The sequence below is a fragment of the Hyla sarda genome, chromosome 6 (assembly GCF_029499605.1).
Source record: "Hyla sarda isolate aHylSar1 chromosome 6, aHylSar1.hap1, whole genome shotgun sequence".
Lineage (NCBI taxonomy): Eukaryota > Metazoa > Chordata > Amphibia > Anura > Hylidae > Hyla > Hyla sarda.
This window is the reverse complement of record NC_079194.1, coordinates 277,043,135-277,063,314: the sequence shown is the minus strand read 5'-3', so window position 1 is coordinate 277,063,314 and position 20,180 is coordinate 277,043,135. Positions and strand designations below refer to the sequence as shown.

The following is a 20,180-nucleotide window of genomic DNA, read 5'->3' as shown; positions in this document are numbered from 1 at the left end:
TCTTTCTCGGTCTGTTTGTGAATAAATACACCCTCCGTCCCTCCCTTCCTCCCACCCCCGGCTTTTCACTTATGCAGCCCGTCTTCTTACTTGTATAGGGCTGCAGCTTGAGTGAAGCCGGGGGAAGAACGCTGCTTCCGGGTGTACGGAACGCGGCGCATGCGCGCCCCTCCACACCAGACCGAGAAAGAAGAATTAGACCAGGAGGATAAGTTCATGAATATTCATGAGCCGGGCGGCAGCTCCGCCCAGCTAGAATGACGTGTGGCCGAGTCCCAGATGATAACACCTCCCACTGAGTCCCAAGCCAGGGAATAACAGAAAACTAAAAATATAGATATCTTAAGAAGCGCTGAACCATTTTTAACCAGGTAAGGAGCGTTTTAATCAGGATCACCCGCACTACAAGCCTGTGTAACAGGTTTAGTGCGGGTGATTCTGATGACAGATTTCCTTTAATTATGTTTTGCAGTATTCATGGCAGCACAATGAGAGAGCCTGGAGTTGGTAGCATCAGCACGAGGAGACCATAGAGCAGCACAATGAGAAAGCCTGGAGGTGGCAACATAAGCATGTGGAGACCACAGAGCAGCACAATTATAGAGCCTGGATCAGGATGAGGAGACCATATAACCCTCTCTGTAATACAATGCTGTAGAAATTGACTGGGAGGTTACTGGCTACAGTAAAAATCCTTTTTAGTAGAAAAAAGTACTTTTTTCTGTCCACCAGAACGCTGATGTGACTAGAAGGTGAAACGCTGCTGGAAAAAAACTTTCATGTGTAACAGACACAAACAGGCTGTCCATCCTGTCTCTCTGCAGTGTAATGAATGAAGTGACTGGACGCAATATGGCTGCTGATTGTATAGGGCTGTGACATCACAGGGTTGACTGGCTGCTGAAACGCAGCATCCTGCATGTGATTCAGGGTCATCCTGCCTACCAGCCTTCCCGCTTGCCTTCTTGCCTTCCCAGAGTTCCTTGCCCCATGTCCTCACATGCGGATCTGCCATTTTAGATTCCCTGGAGCCTGGACCACGCTACACAGAGTTTAAAGGGGTTCTCCAATTAAAAACTTTTTTTTTTTTATCAACGGTGCCTGAACGTTAAACAGATGTCAAAATTATTTTTATTAAAAAATCTTAAAGGGGTACTCTGGTGAAAAAACTGAAAGTTAAACAGATTTGTAAATTACTTTAAAAAATTTAAAAATATTAAAAAAAATTTAATCCTTCCTGTACTTATTAGCTGCTGAATACTACAGCGGAAATTCTTTTCTTTTTAAAACACAGAACTGTCTGCTGACATCACGAGCACAGTGCTCTCTGCTGACATCTCTGTCCATTTTATGAACTGTCCAGAACAGCATATGTTTGCTATCGGGATTTCCTTTTACCCTAGACAGTTCCTAAAATGGATAGAGATGTCAGCAGAGAGCACTGTGCTCATGATATCAGCAGACAGCTCTGTGTTTCAAATGGAAGAATTCTTGCATGCCTACTGAGGAAAGGGCCGTGTATAAAGCACATGTGAGCCCTGAAACGCGTCTAGGTATAAGAATATTATACATCACCGCTACCTGACTATTCAACGGCGAACTCCGATTCAGTTCTGCTAAGCAGTACACCATTCCCGGGACCATCTTCCAGGCAGCATTGCCCAGCGCCTGTGATGTCACCCACCATCGAGTTACCTAGAAGTCCGCACCTGCTTCATCTTGTGGTTACCATCTGCAGCAAAACATCAGCAAGCGGCTATCATTACAGCTGGTCTGTGGCAGGCAGACCGCCGCGAGGACGCATGCCAGCGTCTGGTACCACCTAACCGTGCGGACTCCATATTTCCAACTCAAGGTGACTTTTTATCGGGATGTATTGCAGACTGGTAACTATAATTTACCTATTCCACGTTTAAAATTTGGGATCTATATCCTATATGGGACTTGACGTACCTTACGTATAATAATTGGAATCCATACCTTTTAAGGGACATTTGACCTAATTTAAAATATCGGAGGCCGGATTTAAAGCAATATTGTAATGCCAAAATTCTCAATGCTAGCTATTGGTGTTTGTATAAGTTTTATATTGTAAATGTCCTCGGCACAAGGGCCCTTGTGTCTCGAGGAGTTATTGTTTATATTATATTTTATATGCATTTTATATTGTGTAATAAATTTGCACTTTCATATTATAATTGAAGCATGATCCAGTCATCATTTTTACCATTACATCACTGTATCAGGCAACTGATGCTAGCCTAGAGGGGTTGGCTACTTTTCTAGTTTTGTTTCCCTTATCATAACACCAGGTATAGGTGTACAGCCCTCTTGCCTCGGCTAGTTAATTGTGAGCTGCACATCCCCAGTTTTTTTACCTAATTTACAAATCTGTTTTACTTTCTGGCACCAGTTGATTAAAAAAAAAAATTCTCCGGAGTATCTCTTTAACCCCTTAAGGACATAGGGCGTATCCATACGCCCCCGTTTCCAAGTCCTTAAGGACCGAGGGCGTATGGATACGCCCTGAGCATTTCCGGCCCCCACCGCTAGCCGGAGGGGAGCCGGAGCCGGATACCTGCTGAAATCGTTCAGCAGGCATCCCGGCATATCGCCCAGGAGGGTCATTATGTCCCCCCATGTCGGCGATTGCCGCAGATCGCTGGACAATTCAGTCCAGCGATCTGCGGCGGATTCCGGGTCAATCGGGTCTCCAGTGACCCGATGACCCGGAATTACTGTCTGATCGGGGCCGTCAGAGACGGCCCCGAACAGTCAGAGCCTGCAGGGGTGAGGTGGCACTGGTGCCACCTCACGATCGCCCTGATTCGTCGGCCGGATTACCGGCCGACCAATCAGGGCGCCTGCTGAGGGTGTCACTCCCGCAACCCGCTCCGCCCCTCTTCCGGAGGACGTGAGCGGGGTGCGGGCAGAAGACCCCGGGTGCTGGGGACCCAGATCCCCGGCGTCCCTGTTGGGATCGGGCCCCAGGAGCGACGGCGGCGGCGAGGGACAGTCCTGCAGTGTGGATCGTTGGAGTTGAGTGACAGCCTCCTGCTGTTGCTTAGCAACAGCTCCCAGCATGCAACAAGGGCATGCTGGGAGCTGTAGTTATGCAACAGCAGGAGGCAGACCACCACGACTCCCAGCATTCCCTTATGGGCATGCTGGGACTTGTAGTTTTGCAACAGCTGGAGGCACATTATTTCTATGGAAAAGTGTACCTTCAGCTGTTGTGTAACTACAACTCCCAGCTTGCACAATCAGCTAAAGTGCATGCTGGGAGTTGTAGTGGTGCATCTGGTGGTTGCATAACTACAACTCCCAGCATGCCCGTTGGCTGTCGGTGACTGCTGAGAGTTGTAGTTTTGCAACAGCTGAAGGCACACTGAGTTAAGTAGTAAACCAGTGTGTCCCCAGCTGTTGCATAACTACAATCCCCAGCATCCCCAGCCAATGTAGTATGCCTCCGGCTGTTGCATAACTACAAGATCCAGCATGCCCTTCCGCTGTCCGTACATGCTGGGGGTTGTAGCTTTTGCAACAGCTGAAGGCACACTGGTTGCAAAACACTGAGTTTGTTACCAAACTCGGTGTTTCACAACCTGTGTGTCTCCAGCTGTTGCAAAACTACAACTCCCAGCATGCACTGATAGACCGTACATGCTGGAAGTTGTAGTTTTGCAACAGCTGGATGTTTTCCCCCCCAATGTGACCGTATAGGGTACACTCACATGGGCGGAGGATTACAGTAATTATCCGGCTGCAAGTTTGAGCTGCGGCAAATTTTCTGTCGCAGCTCAAACTGCCAGCGAGAAACTACTGTGAACCCCCGCCCGTGCGACTGTACCCTAAAAACACTACACTACACTAACACACAATAAAATAAAAAGTAAAAAACACTACATATACACATACCCCTACACAGCCCCCCTCCCCTCCCCAATAAAAATGAAAAACGTCTGGTACGTCACTGTTTCCAAAAACGGAGCCTCCAGCGGTTGCAAAACTACAACTCCCAGCATGCACTGATAGACCGTACATGCTGGGAGTTGTAGTTTTGCAACAGCTGGATGTCCCCCCCCCAATGTGAACGTACAGGGTACACTCACATGGGCGGAGGATTACAGTAAGTATCCGGCTGCAAGTTTGAGCTGCTGCAAATTTTCTGCTGCAGCTCAATCTGCCAGCGAGAAACTACTGTGAACCCCAGCCCGTGCGACTGTACCCTAAAAACACTACACTAACACAAAATAAAAAGTAAAAAACACTACATATACACATACCCCTACACAGCCCCCCTCCCCAATAAAAATGAAAAACGTCTGGTACGCCACTGTTTCCAGAACGGAGCCTCCAGCTGTTGCAAAACAACTACTCCCAGTATTGCCAGATAGCCACTGACTGTCCAGGCATGCTGGGAGTTTTACAACAGCTGGAGGCCCCCTGTTTGGGAATCACTGGCGTAGAATACCCCTATGTCCACCCCTATGCAATCCCTAATTTAGGCCTCAAATGCGCATGGCACTCTCACTTTGGAGCCCTGTCGTATTTCAAGGCAACAGTTTAGGGCCACATATGGGGTATCGCCGTACTCGGGAAAAATTGGGCTTCAAATTTTGTGGGGTATTTTCTGCTATTACCCTTTTTAAAAATGTAAAATTTTTGGGAAAACAAGCATTTCAGGTAAAAAAAAATTTTTTTTTTACATATACAAAAGTCATGAAACACCTGTGGGGTATAAAGGTTCACTTAACCCCTTGTTACGTTCCCCGAGGGGTCTAGTTTCCAAAATGGTATGCCATGTGTTTTTTTTTTGCTGTCCTGGCACCATAGGGGCTTCCTAAATGCGGCATGCCCCCAGAGCAAAATTTGCTTTCAAAAAGCCAAATGTGACTCCTTCTCTTCTGAGACCTGTAGTGCGCCAGCAGAGCACTTTTCACCCCCATATGGGGTGTTTTCTGAATCGGGAGAAATTGGGCTTCAAATTTTGGGGGGCATTTTCTGCTTTAACCCTTTGTAAAAATGTAAATTTTTTGGGAAACCAAGCATTTTAGGTAAAATTTTTAATTCTTTTTTTTACATATGCAAAAGTTGTGAAACACCTGTAGGATATTAAGGTTCACTTTACCCCTTGTTATGTTTCCCGAGGGGTCTAGTTTCCAAAATGGTATGCCATGTGTTTTTTTTTTTGCTGTCCTGGCACCATAGGGGCTTCCTGAATGCGGCATGCCCCCAGAGCAAAATTTCCTTCAAAAAAGACAAATGTGACTCCTTCTCTTCTGAGACCTGTAGTGCGCCAGCAGAGCACTTTTCACCCCCATATGGGGTGTTTTCTGAATCGGGAGAAATTGGGCTTCAAATTTTGGGGGGTATTTTCTGCTATTACCCTTTTTAAAAATGTAAAAATTATGGGAAACCAAGCATATTAGGTAAAAAAAATATTTTTTTTTTTACATATGCAAAAGTCGTGAAACACCTGTAGAGTATTAAGGTTCACATTACCCCTTGTTACGTTCCCCGAGGGGTCTAGTTTCCAAAATGGTATGCCATGTGTTTTTTTTTTTTGCTGTTCTGGCACCATAGGGGCTTCCTAAATGCGGCATGCCCCCAGAGCAAAATTTGCTTTCAAAAAGCCAAATGTGACTCCTTCTCTTCTGAGACCTGTAGTGCGCCAGCAGAGCAATTTTCACCACCATATGGGGTGTTTTCTGAATCGGGAGAAATTGGGTTTCAAATTTTGGGGGGTATTTTCTGCTATTACGCTTTTTAAAAATGTAAAATTTTTGGGAAACCAAACATTTTAGGTAAAAAAAAAAATATTTTTTTTACATATGCAAAAGTCGTGAAACACCTGTGGGGTATTAAGGTTCACTTTACCCCTTGTTACGTTCCCTGAGGGGTCTAGCTTCCAAAATGGTATGCCATGTGTGTTTTTTTGCTGTCCTGGCACAATAGGGGCTTCCTAAAGGTGACATGCCCCCCAAAAACCATTTGTCGCTCCTTCCCTTCTGAGCCCTCTACTGCGCCCGCTGAACAATTAACATAGACATATGAGGTATGTGCTTACTCGAGAGAAATTGGGTTTCAAATACAAGTAAAAATTTTCTCCTTTTTACCCCTTGCAAAAATTCAAAAATTGGGTCTACAAGAACATGTGAGTGTAAAAAATGAAGATTTTGAATTTTCTCCTTCACTTTGCTGCTATTCCTGTGAAACACCTAAAGGGTTAATACACTTACTGAATGTCATTTTGAATACTTTGGGGGGGTGTAGTTTTTATAATGGGGTCTTTTATGGGGTATTTCTAATATGAAGGCCCTTCAAATCCACTTCAAACCTGAACTGGTCCATGAAAAATAGCGAGTTTGAAAATTTTGTGAAACATTGGAAAATTGATGCTGAACTTTGAAGCCCTCTGGTGTCTTCCAAAAGTAAAAACTCATAAATTTTATGATGCAAACATAAAGTAGACATATAGTATATGTGAACCCAAAAAAAAAAATAATTTGAATATCCATTTTCCTTACAAGCAGAGAGCTTCAAAGTTAGAAAAATGCAAAATTTTCATTTTTTTCATCAAATTTGGTGATTTTTCACCAAGAAAGGATGCAAGTTACCATAAAATTTTACCACTAAGTTAAAGTAGAATATGTAACGAAAAAACTATCTCGGAATCAGAATGATAACTAAAAGCATTCCAGAGTTATAAATGTTTAAAGTGACAGTGGTCAGAATTGCAAAAAACGCTCCGGTCCTTAAGGTGAAAAAGGGCTCAGTCCTTAAGGGGTTAATGAAGCAATTCATGTGATAGAATCGCGGCGATATTCGCATTCGTTGCAAATCGAATTTTTCATGAAATTCGTAACGAATTTGGATTCATCAGCTTCGATTCGCTCATCTCTACACTCTTCCTGTATAACATATGTACTAAATCGTGTCATTAAGCGATTCTAAAAAAAATTGTGGCAATGTCAGGAATGTTCTGGCTAAGTGCAGGAAAGTTTGTGTTCTGTTTAGATGATATTTTGCTTTTAAACATGCCCTCTTTCCTCAATACCATCATATTAGCGATGTTCCAACATGGAATTTAACATTACACATTTTGGAGTGTCTGTGACAGCAAAGCAAAGCAGTGACAGACTTCATAAAGCAGCAGAAAGACAGTTTTTGAAGCCAGTGTGACTTTCAGCTGAGACATTGGTAGCTTATCAGAAACACCTGTCGCATGCTCAGACCTTTTGACGAGGCATCACGATTTGTCAACAAGGACAACAGTGGAATAAGTAATGTTATGCTACCGATATTTCTTCTGGAGCAAAGGCTCACAGTGATGATTAAGCAAGGAGGGATGGGAAAAGATTCACATGTAGCTGGCAGCAGTATGAGTGTTCTTCTTGAGGAGGTGTTAGATGAGGAATATGAGGAATCTGTCGATGGGATAGGAGAAGGCAACAATGATGATGTTAGGCATATTAAGCACTTGCAGGAAAGAGATAAGTAGGTGAGTGGAGTGGATAGCCAAACTCCTAGACCCTTCACCTTCTGTGAAAGAGGATGAATTGGATTTTTATATGGAGAGTCACTGCAGCCAGCTTGCCACTGCTTTTCAGCACTAAAACTGCTGAACAGAGGTCCATTCTTGGTTCCCTGCTGAGTAAACGCTCCACTCCCTCTGCCAGCACTACCCCTGCAAGAGGCAGGAGCAGTAGTAGCAGCATGTTTATCTTAGGTTACATGATGATGAAGTTTTTACATCCTGTATTTCACCCTGACATGAATTGTCAACAAAGTAAAGTACACCACCACCTGAACAACCAGATAGATGCATACCTGTGCCGTTTCTCTAACAGAAACCTTGAGCACTGACCCCATGAATCACCCAATTAGATCATTCTTCAGAGCTTTCTCATGGGTGTTCTGTCTTGTCCATCCTCCAGTGTAGCATCAGAGAGAGTAGCAGGCAGCAGCGTTACCCCTCAGTGAACAAGATTGTCTGCCAGCATCGTGGAAAAATTATTAAAATGAATCAGGCACGAATCAGTGAGGAATTTAAACTTTCCGTGTTAGATGCCACAGTTTAAACAGTTCTTCTACCACCCCTGCTGTACGCTGGCTATTACAACTCCCACTAGCCCACCACTGCCTACCATCCTTTCTGCTGGCTAATACAACTCCAACTAGTCTGCTACTGCCTGCTGTCTACTGGCTACTACAACTTCCTATAGTCTTCCATTGCCTGCTGTCCACTGGCTACTACAACTTAAATCAGTCAAACACAGCCTGATGTCTGTTGACTACCACAAATTTCACCTGTCCACCACTATCTGCTGTCTGCTGGCTACTTAACCCCCTAAGGACCAAGCGTTTTTCTGTTTTTGCACTTTTGTTTTTTTCCTCCTTTCCTTTTAAAAATCATAACCCTTTCAATTTTGCACCTAAAAATCCATATCAGGGCTTATTTTTTTGCACCATCAATTCTACTTTGTAATGACATCAGTCATTTTATCCAAAAATGTACAGTGAAATGGGAAAAAAATCATTGTGCGACAAAATTTAAGAAAAAACACAATTTAGAAAATTTTTAGAGCTTTTTGGTAAAAATGACACTTTATGTTTATACTGTAGGTCCATTAAAATGATACCCTACTTATATAGGTTTGATTTTGTCATACTTTTGGAAAAAATCATAACTACATGCACGAAAATTAATACATTTAAAATTGTCCACTTCTGACCCTATAACTTTTTTCTTTTTCTGCGTATGGGATGGTATGAGGGCTAATTTTTTGTGCAGTGATCTGAAGGTTAAATCAGTACCATTTTTGTTTTGTTTGAATTTTTTTTATCGCTTTTTATTCCTTTTTTATGGTATAAAAAGTGACCAAAAATACAGTATTATGGACTTTGGAATTTTTTTGTGCGTTAGACTTGTGCACAAGAAAAATTTTCGTTTTGTTTTTTCGTGTTGGATAAAATTTTCGGTTCGGTAATATTTTCGGTTTTGATATTTCGGATACATTTGGTACTCGGGTGTTCGGTTTGATTTATCGGATACATTTGGTATTCAGGTTTTTATTTTCTTTCGGATACATTTGGTATTCGGGTATATTCGGGTATATCTTTTTTAAGCAGGGGACCATTATCGGGAGCGTGTGTGTGCAGGAAAATAGGGCAGCCGCAGAGATCGGAACATTGAAAGACAGGTAAGATAATATAATTTTATGTGATTTGTGATTTATTATTAATACGTAATGTTGAATGAATGAATGAGTAAATGAATGAATGAATGCTGTATGAATGATTGATGTGTTTGATCGATGTGTTTGATTGTCGGGTGATTTATGTATAGCATGTCATGTCACTTGCGCTAACACTGTTACTGTTACCAGGGTGTATCCAGCGGTTGCAAAACTACAACACCCACCCAGCATGCCCTGACAGCCAAAGGCTGTCTGGGCATGCTGGGAGTTGCAGTTTTGCAACAGCTGGAGGCACACTTTGGCAAACATGCACAAAGCTTTTTAATTTATTTTCAAATTCCGCTCGATTTTTTCAGAAATGGGTTAGTAGGTCAATGACATGCATAGTAATTGCCATGGGAAAATTTTACATTCATAAAACCGCACGCTTATTTGGATAAGTTGGGACCCCAAACGTTCTAAACAGCAATTATCCTATTAAGTCTGCGGTTTCATGAATGAAAAATGTTCCCATTGCAATTACTATGCATGTCATTGACCTACTATAACCCATTTCTGAAAAAAGCTAGCGTAAGTTAAAAATGAAAGAAAAAGCACCCTGGTAACAGTAACAAAAACAGTGTGTAGCGCAACAGTGTTAGCGCAAGGACCAAGAATTTTTTTTTAAATTAATTCTTTACTTTCGTTTACGGATAACGAATGCATTCGTTATTTACCGCATGCATTCGGTAAATAACGAATACATTTGTTATTTTGCTATTCGTATTATCGTGGCTATTCGGGAATGTTCAAAATATGTTTTTGTGCATTCAGATCGGTCCAAATGCCCAAAAACTTTAAAATTAGGTAAATTAGACATTCATGCCGAAACGAATTGCACATGTCTATTGCACGTATATCATTGACTGTGCGGTTTACTTAATGACATATTTTTATAGTTCCGACATTTACGCAAGCGTTGATATCACATATGTTTATTTTTATTATATTTATATATTTTTTTATATGGAATTTGGGAAAAGGGGGGTGATTTAAACTTTTAATAAGGAAGGGGTTTTTTTTAAACTTTTTTTTTACACTTTCAGTCCCCTTAGGGGACTTTTAGGAGGAATGATTTGATTCCTCATACAGATCTGTGTGCTCTGTGCTCGATTGATAAAGCCTGGTCCTGACAGGCTTCATCATTTTGAGCACAGGAGCTGGAACAGAAGGAGAGGTAAGCCCTCATGCTACCTCCATAGGTTATTACGATCGAGCTGCGGGGGGGCAATCCACCCCACTGTACCAACAGGGATGGGATGAAGGCACCTTTAGACGCTGCTGTCAGCTTTGACAGCGGCGATCGAAAGGGTTAATAGCCGCCCACAGTAATCGCCGCATGTCGGCTATTAACGCTGGCCCAGCAACTACAAGAATCAGCTGGGGGCGGGCTGGTATGACGTGGGCTCGAGTTGGGAGCCTGTTGTCATACCCCTTTAACGGCACATGGACGAGCATAGATGTCCATGGTCGTTAAAGGGTTAAACTTTCACCAGTCCACCATTGCCTACTGTCTGCTGGCAACCACAACTCCCACAAGTCGACCACTGCCATAACCCTTGTTTTTGATTTTATCAGCCAGGCCTACACATACACAACCCATGATCTCCAAAAAAAGGGAAAATTGGTGAGTCACATAATGGTGAAACGTTTTGTAGGGATGCTGGCTCGCTGTGATGTAATGTCACTGAGGGTCTCTTGCTTGGTCCGCTGGTCGTTCATGTGGGGAATTTGATGTGGGTCTTCAGTAGCAGTCACCAAAATAAAGTGTGCTATGATACTTGTAGTTTTGACCATATTCACTTTTTGTGTAACGTTTTCTTGTCTTCCTCTATACCCCAGCTGACCCAGGAAAAAAATTATTTATTTAACACCTGTGGTGCTTTTTGATTATCTTGCTGTCTTATTCTATACTGAATAATATTGTTTTTTGTACTACCAATGTGGTACTAATGTGCAAGTGGTCATTAGTGCTGGTAGTGCCTTAACTTTCTTGGTATGTTTGAGACTATTAGCCATATTTCCCTCCTTTGCAGCAGCCAGGTGTAGTCTGTTGCTATTCCTTTTTAACAGTTTTTTTGTGATACCCTAATAAAGCTTTGATTATTCAATTATTAGCGTGCCTGTTGTGACTTGTAGGTATTTATGGTTGTGATTAAGCTCTGATGTTTTGATTAGTATATGTACATGGGTAATCTTTTGCTTTAACTAAGTAAAACAAAATAGTTTTTTTCTTATAATGTAACAGGATAAATGAAGAAACATGAAGCTAGTTTTTATTTGACATTAATGTTTATTAACCACAGTAAGTATTTAGTTAGCAGCAACGGTCTGGTCCAGCCAGGATCTAAGGACTGTAACTCTAGCATAAACTCCAGGAGAAGATGTAGCGCAAGTAGAACTTCCCCAGGATACAATACCAGCCAAGGTCCAAGCTCCATTTCTCTGGCACACAAGAGGTCCACCAGAGTCACCCTGAAAATTAGAGTTAATAAAATAAGTATATAACTAAGTAAATATGTGTATAAATAAAAATGCAAGAAAGTTTGATTTCTATCGCCTTTTATACTTACATAATGGGTTCTACTTATGGACTTAGTACACAGAGTAGTCAGATTCAATAGCTACATTGAACATACACACAGGCATGGGAGACCCAAATATGTTAAGACTCAGAGATCCTCCTCTGATACTGACCCATAGATATCACATGTTTATTGCAAATAAACTGATACCTGTTACGCCGAGCGCTCCGGGTCCCCGCTCCTCCCCGGAGCGCTCGCAACATCCTCGCAATCGCAGCGCCCCGGTCAGACCTGCTGACCGGGTGCGCTGCGATACCTCTCCCAGCCGGGATGCGATTCGCGATGCAGGTGGCGCCCGCTCGCGATGCGCACCCCGGCTCCCGTACCTGACTCGCTCTCCGTCGGTCCTGTCCCGGCGCGCGCGACCCCGCTCCTTAGGGCGCGCGCGCGCCGGGTCTCTACGATTTAAAGGGCCACTGCGCCGCTGATTGGCGCAGTTGGCTTAATTAGTTCATTCACCTGTGCACTTCCCTATTAAACCTCACTTCCCCTTCCCTTCCTTGCCGGATCTTGTTGCCATCGTGCCAGTGAAAGCGTTTCCCAGTGTGTTCCTAGCCTGTGTTCCAGACCTCCTGCCGTTGCCCCTGACTACGATCCTTGCTGCCTGCCCCGACCTTCTGCTACGTCCGACCTTGCTCTAGTCTACTCCCTTGTACCGCGCCTATCTTCAGCAGTCAGAGAGGTTGAGCCGTTGCTAGTGGATACGACCTGGTTGCTACCGCCGCTGCAAGACCATCCCGCTTTGCGGCGGGCTCTGGTGAAAACCAGTAGCAGCTTAGAACCGGTCCACTAGCATGGTTCACGCCAATCCCTCTCTGGCACAGAGGATCCACCTCCTGCCAGCCGAATCGTGACAGTAGATCCGGCCATGGATCCCGCTGAAGTTCCACTGCCAGTTGTCGCCGACCTCACCACGGTGGTCGCCCAGCAGTCGCAACAGATAGCGCAACAAGGCCACTAGCTGTCTCAACTGACCGTGATGCTACAGCAGCTACTACCACAGCTTCAGCAATCATCTCCTCCGCCAGCTCCTGCACTTCCTCCGCAGCGAGTGGCCGCTTCCGGCCTACGACTTTCCTTGCCGGATAAATTTGATGGGGACTCTAAGTTTTGCCGTGGCTTTCTTTCACAATGTTCCCTGCACTTGGAGATGATGTCGGACCAGTTTCCTACTGAAAGGTCTAAGGTGGCTTTCGTAGTCAGCCTTCTGTCTGGGAAAGCTCTGTCATGGGCCACCCTCTGCCTGTCCCCGAACAGCCTTGGTCTCTGATTGGTATGGACTTTATCACAGACCTACCCCCATCCCGTGGCAACACTGTTGTTTGGGTGGTCGTTGATCGATTTTCCAAGATGGCACATTTTATTCCTCTTCCTGGTCTTCCTTCAGCGCCTCAGTTGGCAAAACAATTTTTTGTACACATTTTTCGTCTTCACGGTTTGCCCACGCAGATTGTCTCGGATAGAGGTGTCCAATTAGTGTCAAAATTCTGGAGGGCTCTCTGTAAACAACTCAAGATTAAATTAAACTTCTCTTCTGCTTATCATCCTCAATCCAATGGGCAAGTAGAAAGAATTAACCAGGTCCTGGGTGACTATTTACGGCATTTTGTTTCCTCCCGCCAGGATGACTGGGCAGATCTTCTACCTTGGGCCGAATTCTCGTACAACTTTAGAGTCTCTGAATCTTCTGCTAAATCCCCATTTTTCGTGGTGTACGGCCGTCACCCTCTTCCCCCCCTCCCTATTCCCTTGTCCTCTGGTTTGCCCGCTGTAGATGAAGTGACTCGTGATCTTTCCACCATATGGAAAGAGACCCAAAATTCTCTTTTACAGGCTTCATCTCGCATGAAAAAGTTTGCCGATAAGAAAAGAAGAGCTCCCCCCATCTTTGCTCCCGGAGACAAGGTATGGCTCTCCGCTAAATATGTCCGCTTTCGTGTCCCCAGTTACAAACTGGGACCACGCTATCTTGGTCCTTTCAAAGTCTTGTGCCAGATTAATCCTGTCTCTTACAAACTCCTTCTTCCTCCTTCTCTTCGTATTCCCAATGCCTTCCATGTCTCTCTCCTTAAACCACTCATCATCAACCGTTTCTCTCCCAAATTTGTTTCTCCCACTCCTGTTTCCGGTTCTTCTGACATCTTCTCCGTAAAGGAGATACTGGCCTCCAAGACGGTCAGAGGAAAAAGACTTTTTTTGGTAGATTGGGAGGGCTGTGGTCCTGAAGAGAGATCCTGGGAACCTGAGGACAACATCCTAGACAAAAGTCTGGTCCTCAGGTTCTCAGGCTCCAAGAAGAGGGGGAGACCCAAGGGGGGGGGGTACTGTTACGCCGAGCGCTCCGGGTCCCCGCTCCTCCCCGGAGCGCTCGCAACATCCTCGCAATCGCAGCGCCCCGGTCAGACCTGCTGACCGGGTGCGCTGCGATACCTCTCCCAGCCGGGATGCGATTCGCGATGCGGGTGGCGCCCGCTCGCGATGCGCACCCCGGCTCCCGTACCTGACTCGCTCTCCGTCGGTCCTGTCCCGGCGCGCGCGGCCCCGCTCCTTAGGGCGCGCGCGCGCCGGGTCTCTACGATTTAAAGGGCCACTGCGCCGCTGATTGGCGCAGTTGGCTTAATTAGTTCATTCACCTGTGCACTTCCCTATTTAACCTCACTTCCCCTTCCCTTCCTTGCCGGATCTTGTTGCCATCGTGCCAGTGAAAGCGTTTCCCAGTGTGTTCCTAGCCTGTGTTCCAGACCTCCTGCCGTTGCCCCTGACTACGATCCTTGCTGCCTGCCCCGACCTTCTGCTACGTCTGACCTTGCTCTTGTCTACTCCCTTGTACCGCGCCTATCTTCAGCAGTCAGAGAGGTTGAGCCGTTGCTAGTGGATACGACCTGGTTGCTACCGCCGCTGCAAGACCATCCCGCTTTGCGGCGGGCTCTGGTGAAAACCAGTAGCAGCTTAGAACCGGTCCACTAGCACGGTCCACGCCAATCCCTCTCTGGCACAGAGGATCCACCTCCTGCCAGCCGAATCGTGACAATACCGTTGGTCTAGGATTCAGGAAGGCAACGAAAATACATCTAAAATGTTATTGTTGTCTATTACATTTTTGGCTATAGCTGTAATATTTACAAATAAGTGACTAAAGTAGATATTAGACAGGACATGACTAGAGATATGTAATTTCATACCATGCAGGAGGAAGCTCCAGATGCTCCAGCGCAGATCATGGTGTTCTGGATCCTGGTTCCCCAGAATCTCTGACATTCGGTATTGCTCAGAAGAGGCAGAGACACCTGCTGCAGTTTGCTTGGGGTTGTTTGTGCTAAGAGTTAAAACAACATTTAAGCACTATATACATATCTTTTCCAGAATTATGGAGAACATAGTGAGATCGTCTTATGCCTCGCTACATTAGGTTGCAAGTTGTGCCAAATGAAGGTCTACATAGACCTGCAGGATAACATTTGTAACATCTGTATTGTCAAGCATTTACTTACTTGCAGCATTGACGTAGCCCCATCCGGTGGTAACACATCTCTCTCCTCCATTGAATACATCAGCACTAGCAGCGATGCACACAGGAGCCACACGGTTATTGAAAGAAGCGGCACTGCTGAGCTTCAGAAGAGTGATGTCATTGGCAGTGGTGAAGGAGCTGTAGCTGGGGTGTCTGAAGACCTATCAAATAATATGCCATAAAATCCCTTCTTATAAAATGAGGCAAAATAAACACATTTAAAGAACATATTTCTACATTTTCTGCTTACCCTGGAAATGGTCTTGGTCTGAATAGGTTCAGCACTGGAGGAACGGTCATATTCCCCCAGAATGACACGGTGGGAGGTTCTGTTTATAGAGATGAACAACTATTTTAGCATCTTCAATAAGTTTTCTTGTGTAATAGGACATTCATGAGATCTCCAGTTCTCCAATGTCATACACACTTGATAATAGCAATATTAGTCACAATATTGAGGTATGGACAATAGACAGTATTATATTGATTCCTTGCTATAATATAAACTAAGTTATACATGACTTACGTGACACCACAGTGAGCAGCAGTGACGACCCAGAGACTGTTGATCAGAGAACCGCCGCAGAAGTGGAATCCGGTGTTGTCCTATAGATATGTAATCAAATCAATAAAAAGAACATAAAGCTTTTACATTAACATTCAGAATTTCCAATATACAAGGAGATATTTAAAAGTTTCCTCAATTGATCTTTAATGAGAAATAAATCATCAGTTCTACAGTCTAAGGGCAGTTAAAGCGAAATCCAGCCCAATCTTCAGCCATCATGTTATAGAGCAGGAGGATCTGAGCAGGTTGAAACAGTTTTGTAGTAAAGTTCCAAGATATCTTGTGCATATAAAGAGATTAGGACAGGTCACTTGACTACATGGCCCAAAAGGGCAGAATTTAAAAGAATAAATGACAAGTTATTGTAGAACTGTTCTCATTAAACCATCAATCTGCTCAGCTCCTCCTGCTCTATAACATGGGCATAAGTGCTGAGTATGGAGAGTGTCAAGAATGTATTACCATGTATCAAGTTAATACAGTACATGTTCATTCTCTACAACACTTTAATAAGGTAAAAACAAGTACATTGGATAGGATATGAAATCAGTACCTGCAGAGACACCTGCCATGGCCATGAACCAGAAACTGCATTCTCACCATTCACAACCCTGGCGTAACCAGAAACGATTGGCTTGATGCTTGGCACACCGCAGCCTGAGGAATAAGTAAATAATAAATATCAATATAAGGAACTAGTCATCTCCATAAAAGACTGTAATAAAGCCATGACGCTACTTACCATAGCTACCCCCTAATAGGGCAAGGCAGGACAGAAGCCACAGAAATGCCATAGTGATAAGTGGAGCATAAACAGGGTTTGTGCTGCTTATATATCCTCAACTAACGATGTAAAAATAGAGCTTTACATGCAATAGAAGCATCAGAGCTGTTATCAGACAACCTTGAATTAATATAGATAATGTAGGTAGACGTGGACAAAACTATGCGTGGGCGAAACAGGTGTTGTGTGTTTCCTCGAAGCAAAAAAGTTACCCTTACCTTAAATTTCAGATATGAATTAAAAACATGAATCAATGAATAGTAAATAATAAATATCATTTAATAAGTTAGTGGAGGGTAATGCTCCAGAGAGTAGTATCATATTCAATAGTCAAGGAGTGGAGTAATCCAAACCCTGGGAATTTGAACAAAACACAACGGTCTTGCTGTTATCACCACGCTAAAAGTATAGAAGTGCAGTATCTACATTGAGATATAGCGAAAAAGGCTACAATACAGACTGACCCATAAGTCTGGTCCCTAGTGGCATCTCCAGCATTCATATATGGTGGGCACATGGGGGGCCAGTGACAAAAGTGGGGGGACAATTTTAAAACACGTGCGTGTGTATATTTCAGTTTTTCCCAACCTTTTCAGCTCGGGGCACACCTCTGAAAGAAAAAATTTCACGGGGCACCCCTACCAAAGTTGGCATGCAAAAACAAATCTATTTATCTGTGGGCATGTAGATTAAAGTGCTGCTGTAGTCAGCAACACACAAATGACGTCTTCTCTAATCAGCGTCACTCCCTTTTCTTCTCCATCTGGTCGGCGCCATCATGACAATTTCTTCCAGCCACAATTTTTCACCATTAAACCTGCACAACAAACCTATTAGGCTCCACACTTTTTTCCACTGGTGACAGAGTGGTGTAGAAGAGTGTACATGGGTGACATGGGTGTAGAAGAGTGTACATGAGTGACAGAGGAGTGTACATGGGTAACAGAGGGGTGTACATGGGTGGCAGAGGGGTGTAGAGCAGTGTACATGGGTGACATAGGGGCGTAGGGGGTGACAAAAGGGTGTACATGGTTGACAGATGAGTGAAGAAGAGTGTACATGGGTGACAGAGGGGCGTAGGGGGTGACAAAGGGGTCTACATGGGCAACAGAGGGGTGTAGAAGAGTTTACATGGGTGGCAAAGGGGTGTAGAGTAGTGTATATGGGTGGCAGAGGGGTGTCGAGGAGTTTACATGGGTGGCAGAGGGGTGTACATGGGTGGCAGAGGGGTGTAGAGGAGTGTACATGGGAAACAGAGGGTGTAGAGGGGTGTACATGGGTGTCGGATGGGTGTAGGGGAGTGTACATGGGTGGCACATGGGGTGTAGAGGAGTGTATATGAGTGACAGAGAGGTGTACATGGGTGACAGAGGGATGTAGGGGGTGACAGAGGGGCGTACATGGGTGACAGAGGGTTGTAGAGGAGTGTACATGGGTGACAGTGGGTTGTAGAGGAGTGTACATGGGTGACAGAGGGGTGTAGGGGGTGGCAGAGGGGTGTAGAGGAGTGTGCATGGGTGACAGAGGGGCGTAGGGGTGACAGAGGGGAATTCATGGGTGACAGAGGGGCGTACATGGGTGTAGAAGAGTGTATATGGGTGACAGAGGGGCGTACATTGGTGACAGAGGGTTGTACAGCAGTGTACATGGGTGACAGAGGGGTGTAGGGGTGACAGAGGAGTGTACATGGGTGGCAGAGGGGTGTAGAAGAGTGTGCATGGGTGGCAGGGGGTGTAGGGGTGACAGAGGGTGTAGAGGAGTGTACATGGGTGGCAGAGAGGTGTAGATGAGTGTACATGGGTGGCAGAGGGGTGTAGAGGAGTGTACATGGTTGGCAGAGAGATAAGAGGTGGGTACATGGGTGACAGAGGGTGTAGAGGAGTGTACATGGGTGACAGAGGGTGTAGAGGAGTGGACATGGGTGGCAGAGGGGTGTACATGGGTGACAGGGGGCGTAGGGGGTGACAGAGGGGTGTAGAGGAGTGTACATGGGTGGCAGAGAGGTGTAGAGGAGTGTACATGGGTGGCAGAGGGGTGTAGAGGAGTGTACATGGGTGGCAGAGGGGTGTAGAGGAGTGTGCATGGGTGACAGAGAGGTGTACATGGGTAACAGAGGGGCATAGGGGGTGACAGAGGGTCGTACATGGGTGACAGAGGGTTGTAGAGGAGTGTACATGGGTGGCAGAGGGGTGTAGAGGAGTGTACATGGGTGGCAGAGGGGTGTAGAGGAGTGTACATAGGTGACAGAAGGGTGTAGATGAGTGTAGAAGAGTGTACATGGGTGGCAGGGGGGTGTAGGGGGTGACAGAGGGTTGGCAGAGAGGTGTAGAGGAGTGTACATGGGTGGAAGAGGGGTGTAGAGGAGTGTACATGGGTGGCAGAGAGGTGTAGAGGAGTGTACATAGGTGACAGAGGGGTGTACATGGTTGTAGAAGAGTGTACATGGGTGACAGGGGGAGTAGGGGGTTACAGAGGGGTGTAGAGGAGTGTACATGGGTGGCAGAGGGGTGTAGAGGAGTGTGCATGGGTGGCAGAGGGGTGTAGAGGAGTGTATATGAGTGACAGAGAGGTGTACATGGGTGACAGAGGGATGTAGGGGGTGACAGAGGGGCGTACATGGGTGACAGAGGGTTGTAGAGGAGTGTACATGGGTGACAGTGGGTTGTAGAGGAGTGTACATGGGTGACAGAGGGATGTACATGGGTGACTGAGGGGTGTAGAGGAGTGTACATAGGTGACAGAGGGGTGTACATGGTTGTAGAAGAGCATACATGGGTGACAGGGGGCGTAGGAGGTTACAGAGGGGTGTAGAGGAAGTGTACATGGGTGGAAGAGAGGTGTATAGGAGTGTACATGGGTGGCAGAGGGGTGTAGAGGAGTGTGCATGGGTGGCAGAGGGGTGTAGAGGAGTGTGCATGGGTGACAGAGAGGTGTACATGGGTAACAGAAGGGGATAGGGGGTGACAGAGGGGCATACATGGGTGACAGAGGGGTGTACATGGGTGTAGAAGAGTGTACATGGGAGACAGAGGGGTGTATATGGGTGACAGAGGGTTGTAGAGGAGTGTACATGGGTGACAGGGGTGTACATGGGTGACAGACGGGTGTACATGGGTGACAGGGGAGTGTACATGGGTGACAGAGGAGTGTACATGGGTGACAGAGGGGTGTAGAGGAGGGTGCATGGATGTCAGAGGAGTGTAGAGGAGTGTGTATGGGTGACAGAGAGGTGTACATGGGTAACAGAGGGGCATAGGGGGTGACAGATTGGTGTACATGGGTGACAGAAGGTGTACAAGGGTGTAGAAGAGTGTACATGGGTGACAGAGGGGTGTACATGGGTAACAGAGGGTTGTAGAGGAGTGTACATGGGTGACAAAGGGGTGTACATGGGTGACAGAGATAAAAAGAGAAAAAAAAGGAACACAATAGCGCCCCTGGTGAAGTACGTTAGGCACAGGTAGGGAGATGCTGGTAATAACACTCACCC

The 20,180-nt window shown here is 45.4% G+C and overlaps 1 protein-coding gene across 1 annotated transcript; it reads right to left on the bottom strand.

The window, feature by feature from the left end:
* Positions 1–11,371: 11,371 nt before the first annotated feature.
* Positions 11,372–16,700, bottom strand: LOC130277762 (chymotrypsinogen A-like). The gene is made up of 7 exons (XM_056528511.1): positions 16,649–16,700; positions 16,460–16,563; positions 15,865–15,944; positions 15,589–15,667; positions 15,319–15,499; positions 15,010–15,143; positions 11,372–11,717 (listed from the first exon to the last, which is right to left on the bottom strand). Exons 1-7 carry the CDS (start codon positions 16,698–16,700, stop codon positions 11,556–11,558), a joined length of 792 nt encoding a protein of 263 aa, XP_056384486.1. The 3' UTR covers positions 11,372–11,555.
* Positions 16,701–20,180: the final 3,480 nt, after the last annotated feature.

Bases quoted from the DNA above. Each gene is read 5' to 3' on its own strand.
- LOC130277762 (XM_056528511.1), bottom strand. From the start codon at position 16,700: ATGGCATTTCTGTGGCTTCTGTCCTGCCTTGCCCTATTAGGGGGTAGC. The intron at 15,500-15,588 runs GTAAGCAGAAAA...ATTATTTGATAG, and splicing joins AGACCAAGACCATTTCCAGG to GTCTTCAGACACCCCAGCTA. The intron at 11,718-15,009 runs GTATGAAATTAC...TCTAATTTTCAG, and splicing joins CTGGAGCTTCCTCCTGCATG to GGTGACTCTGGTGGACCTCT.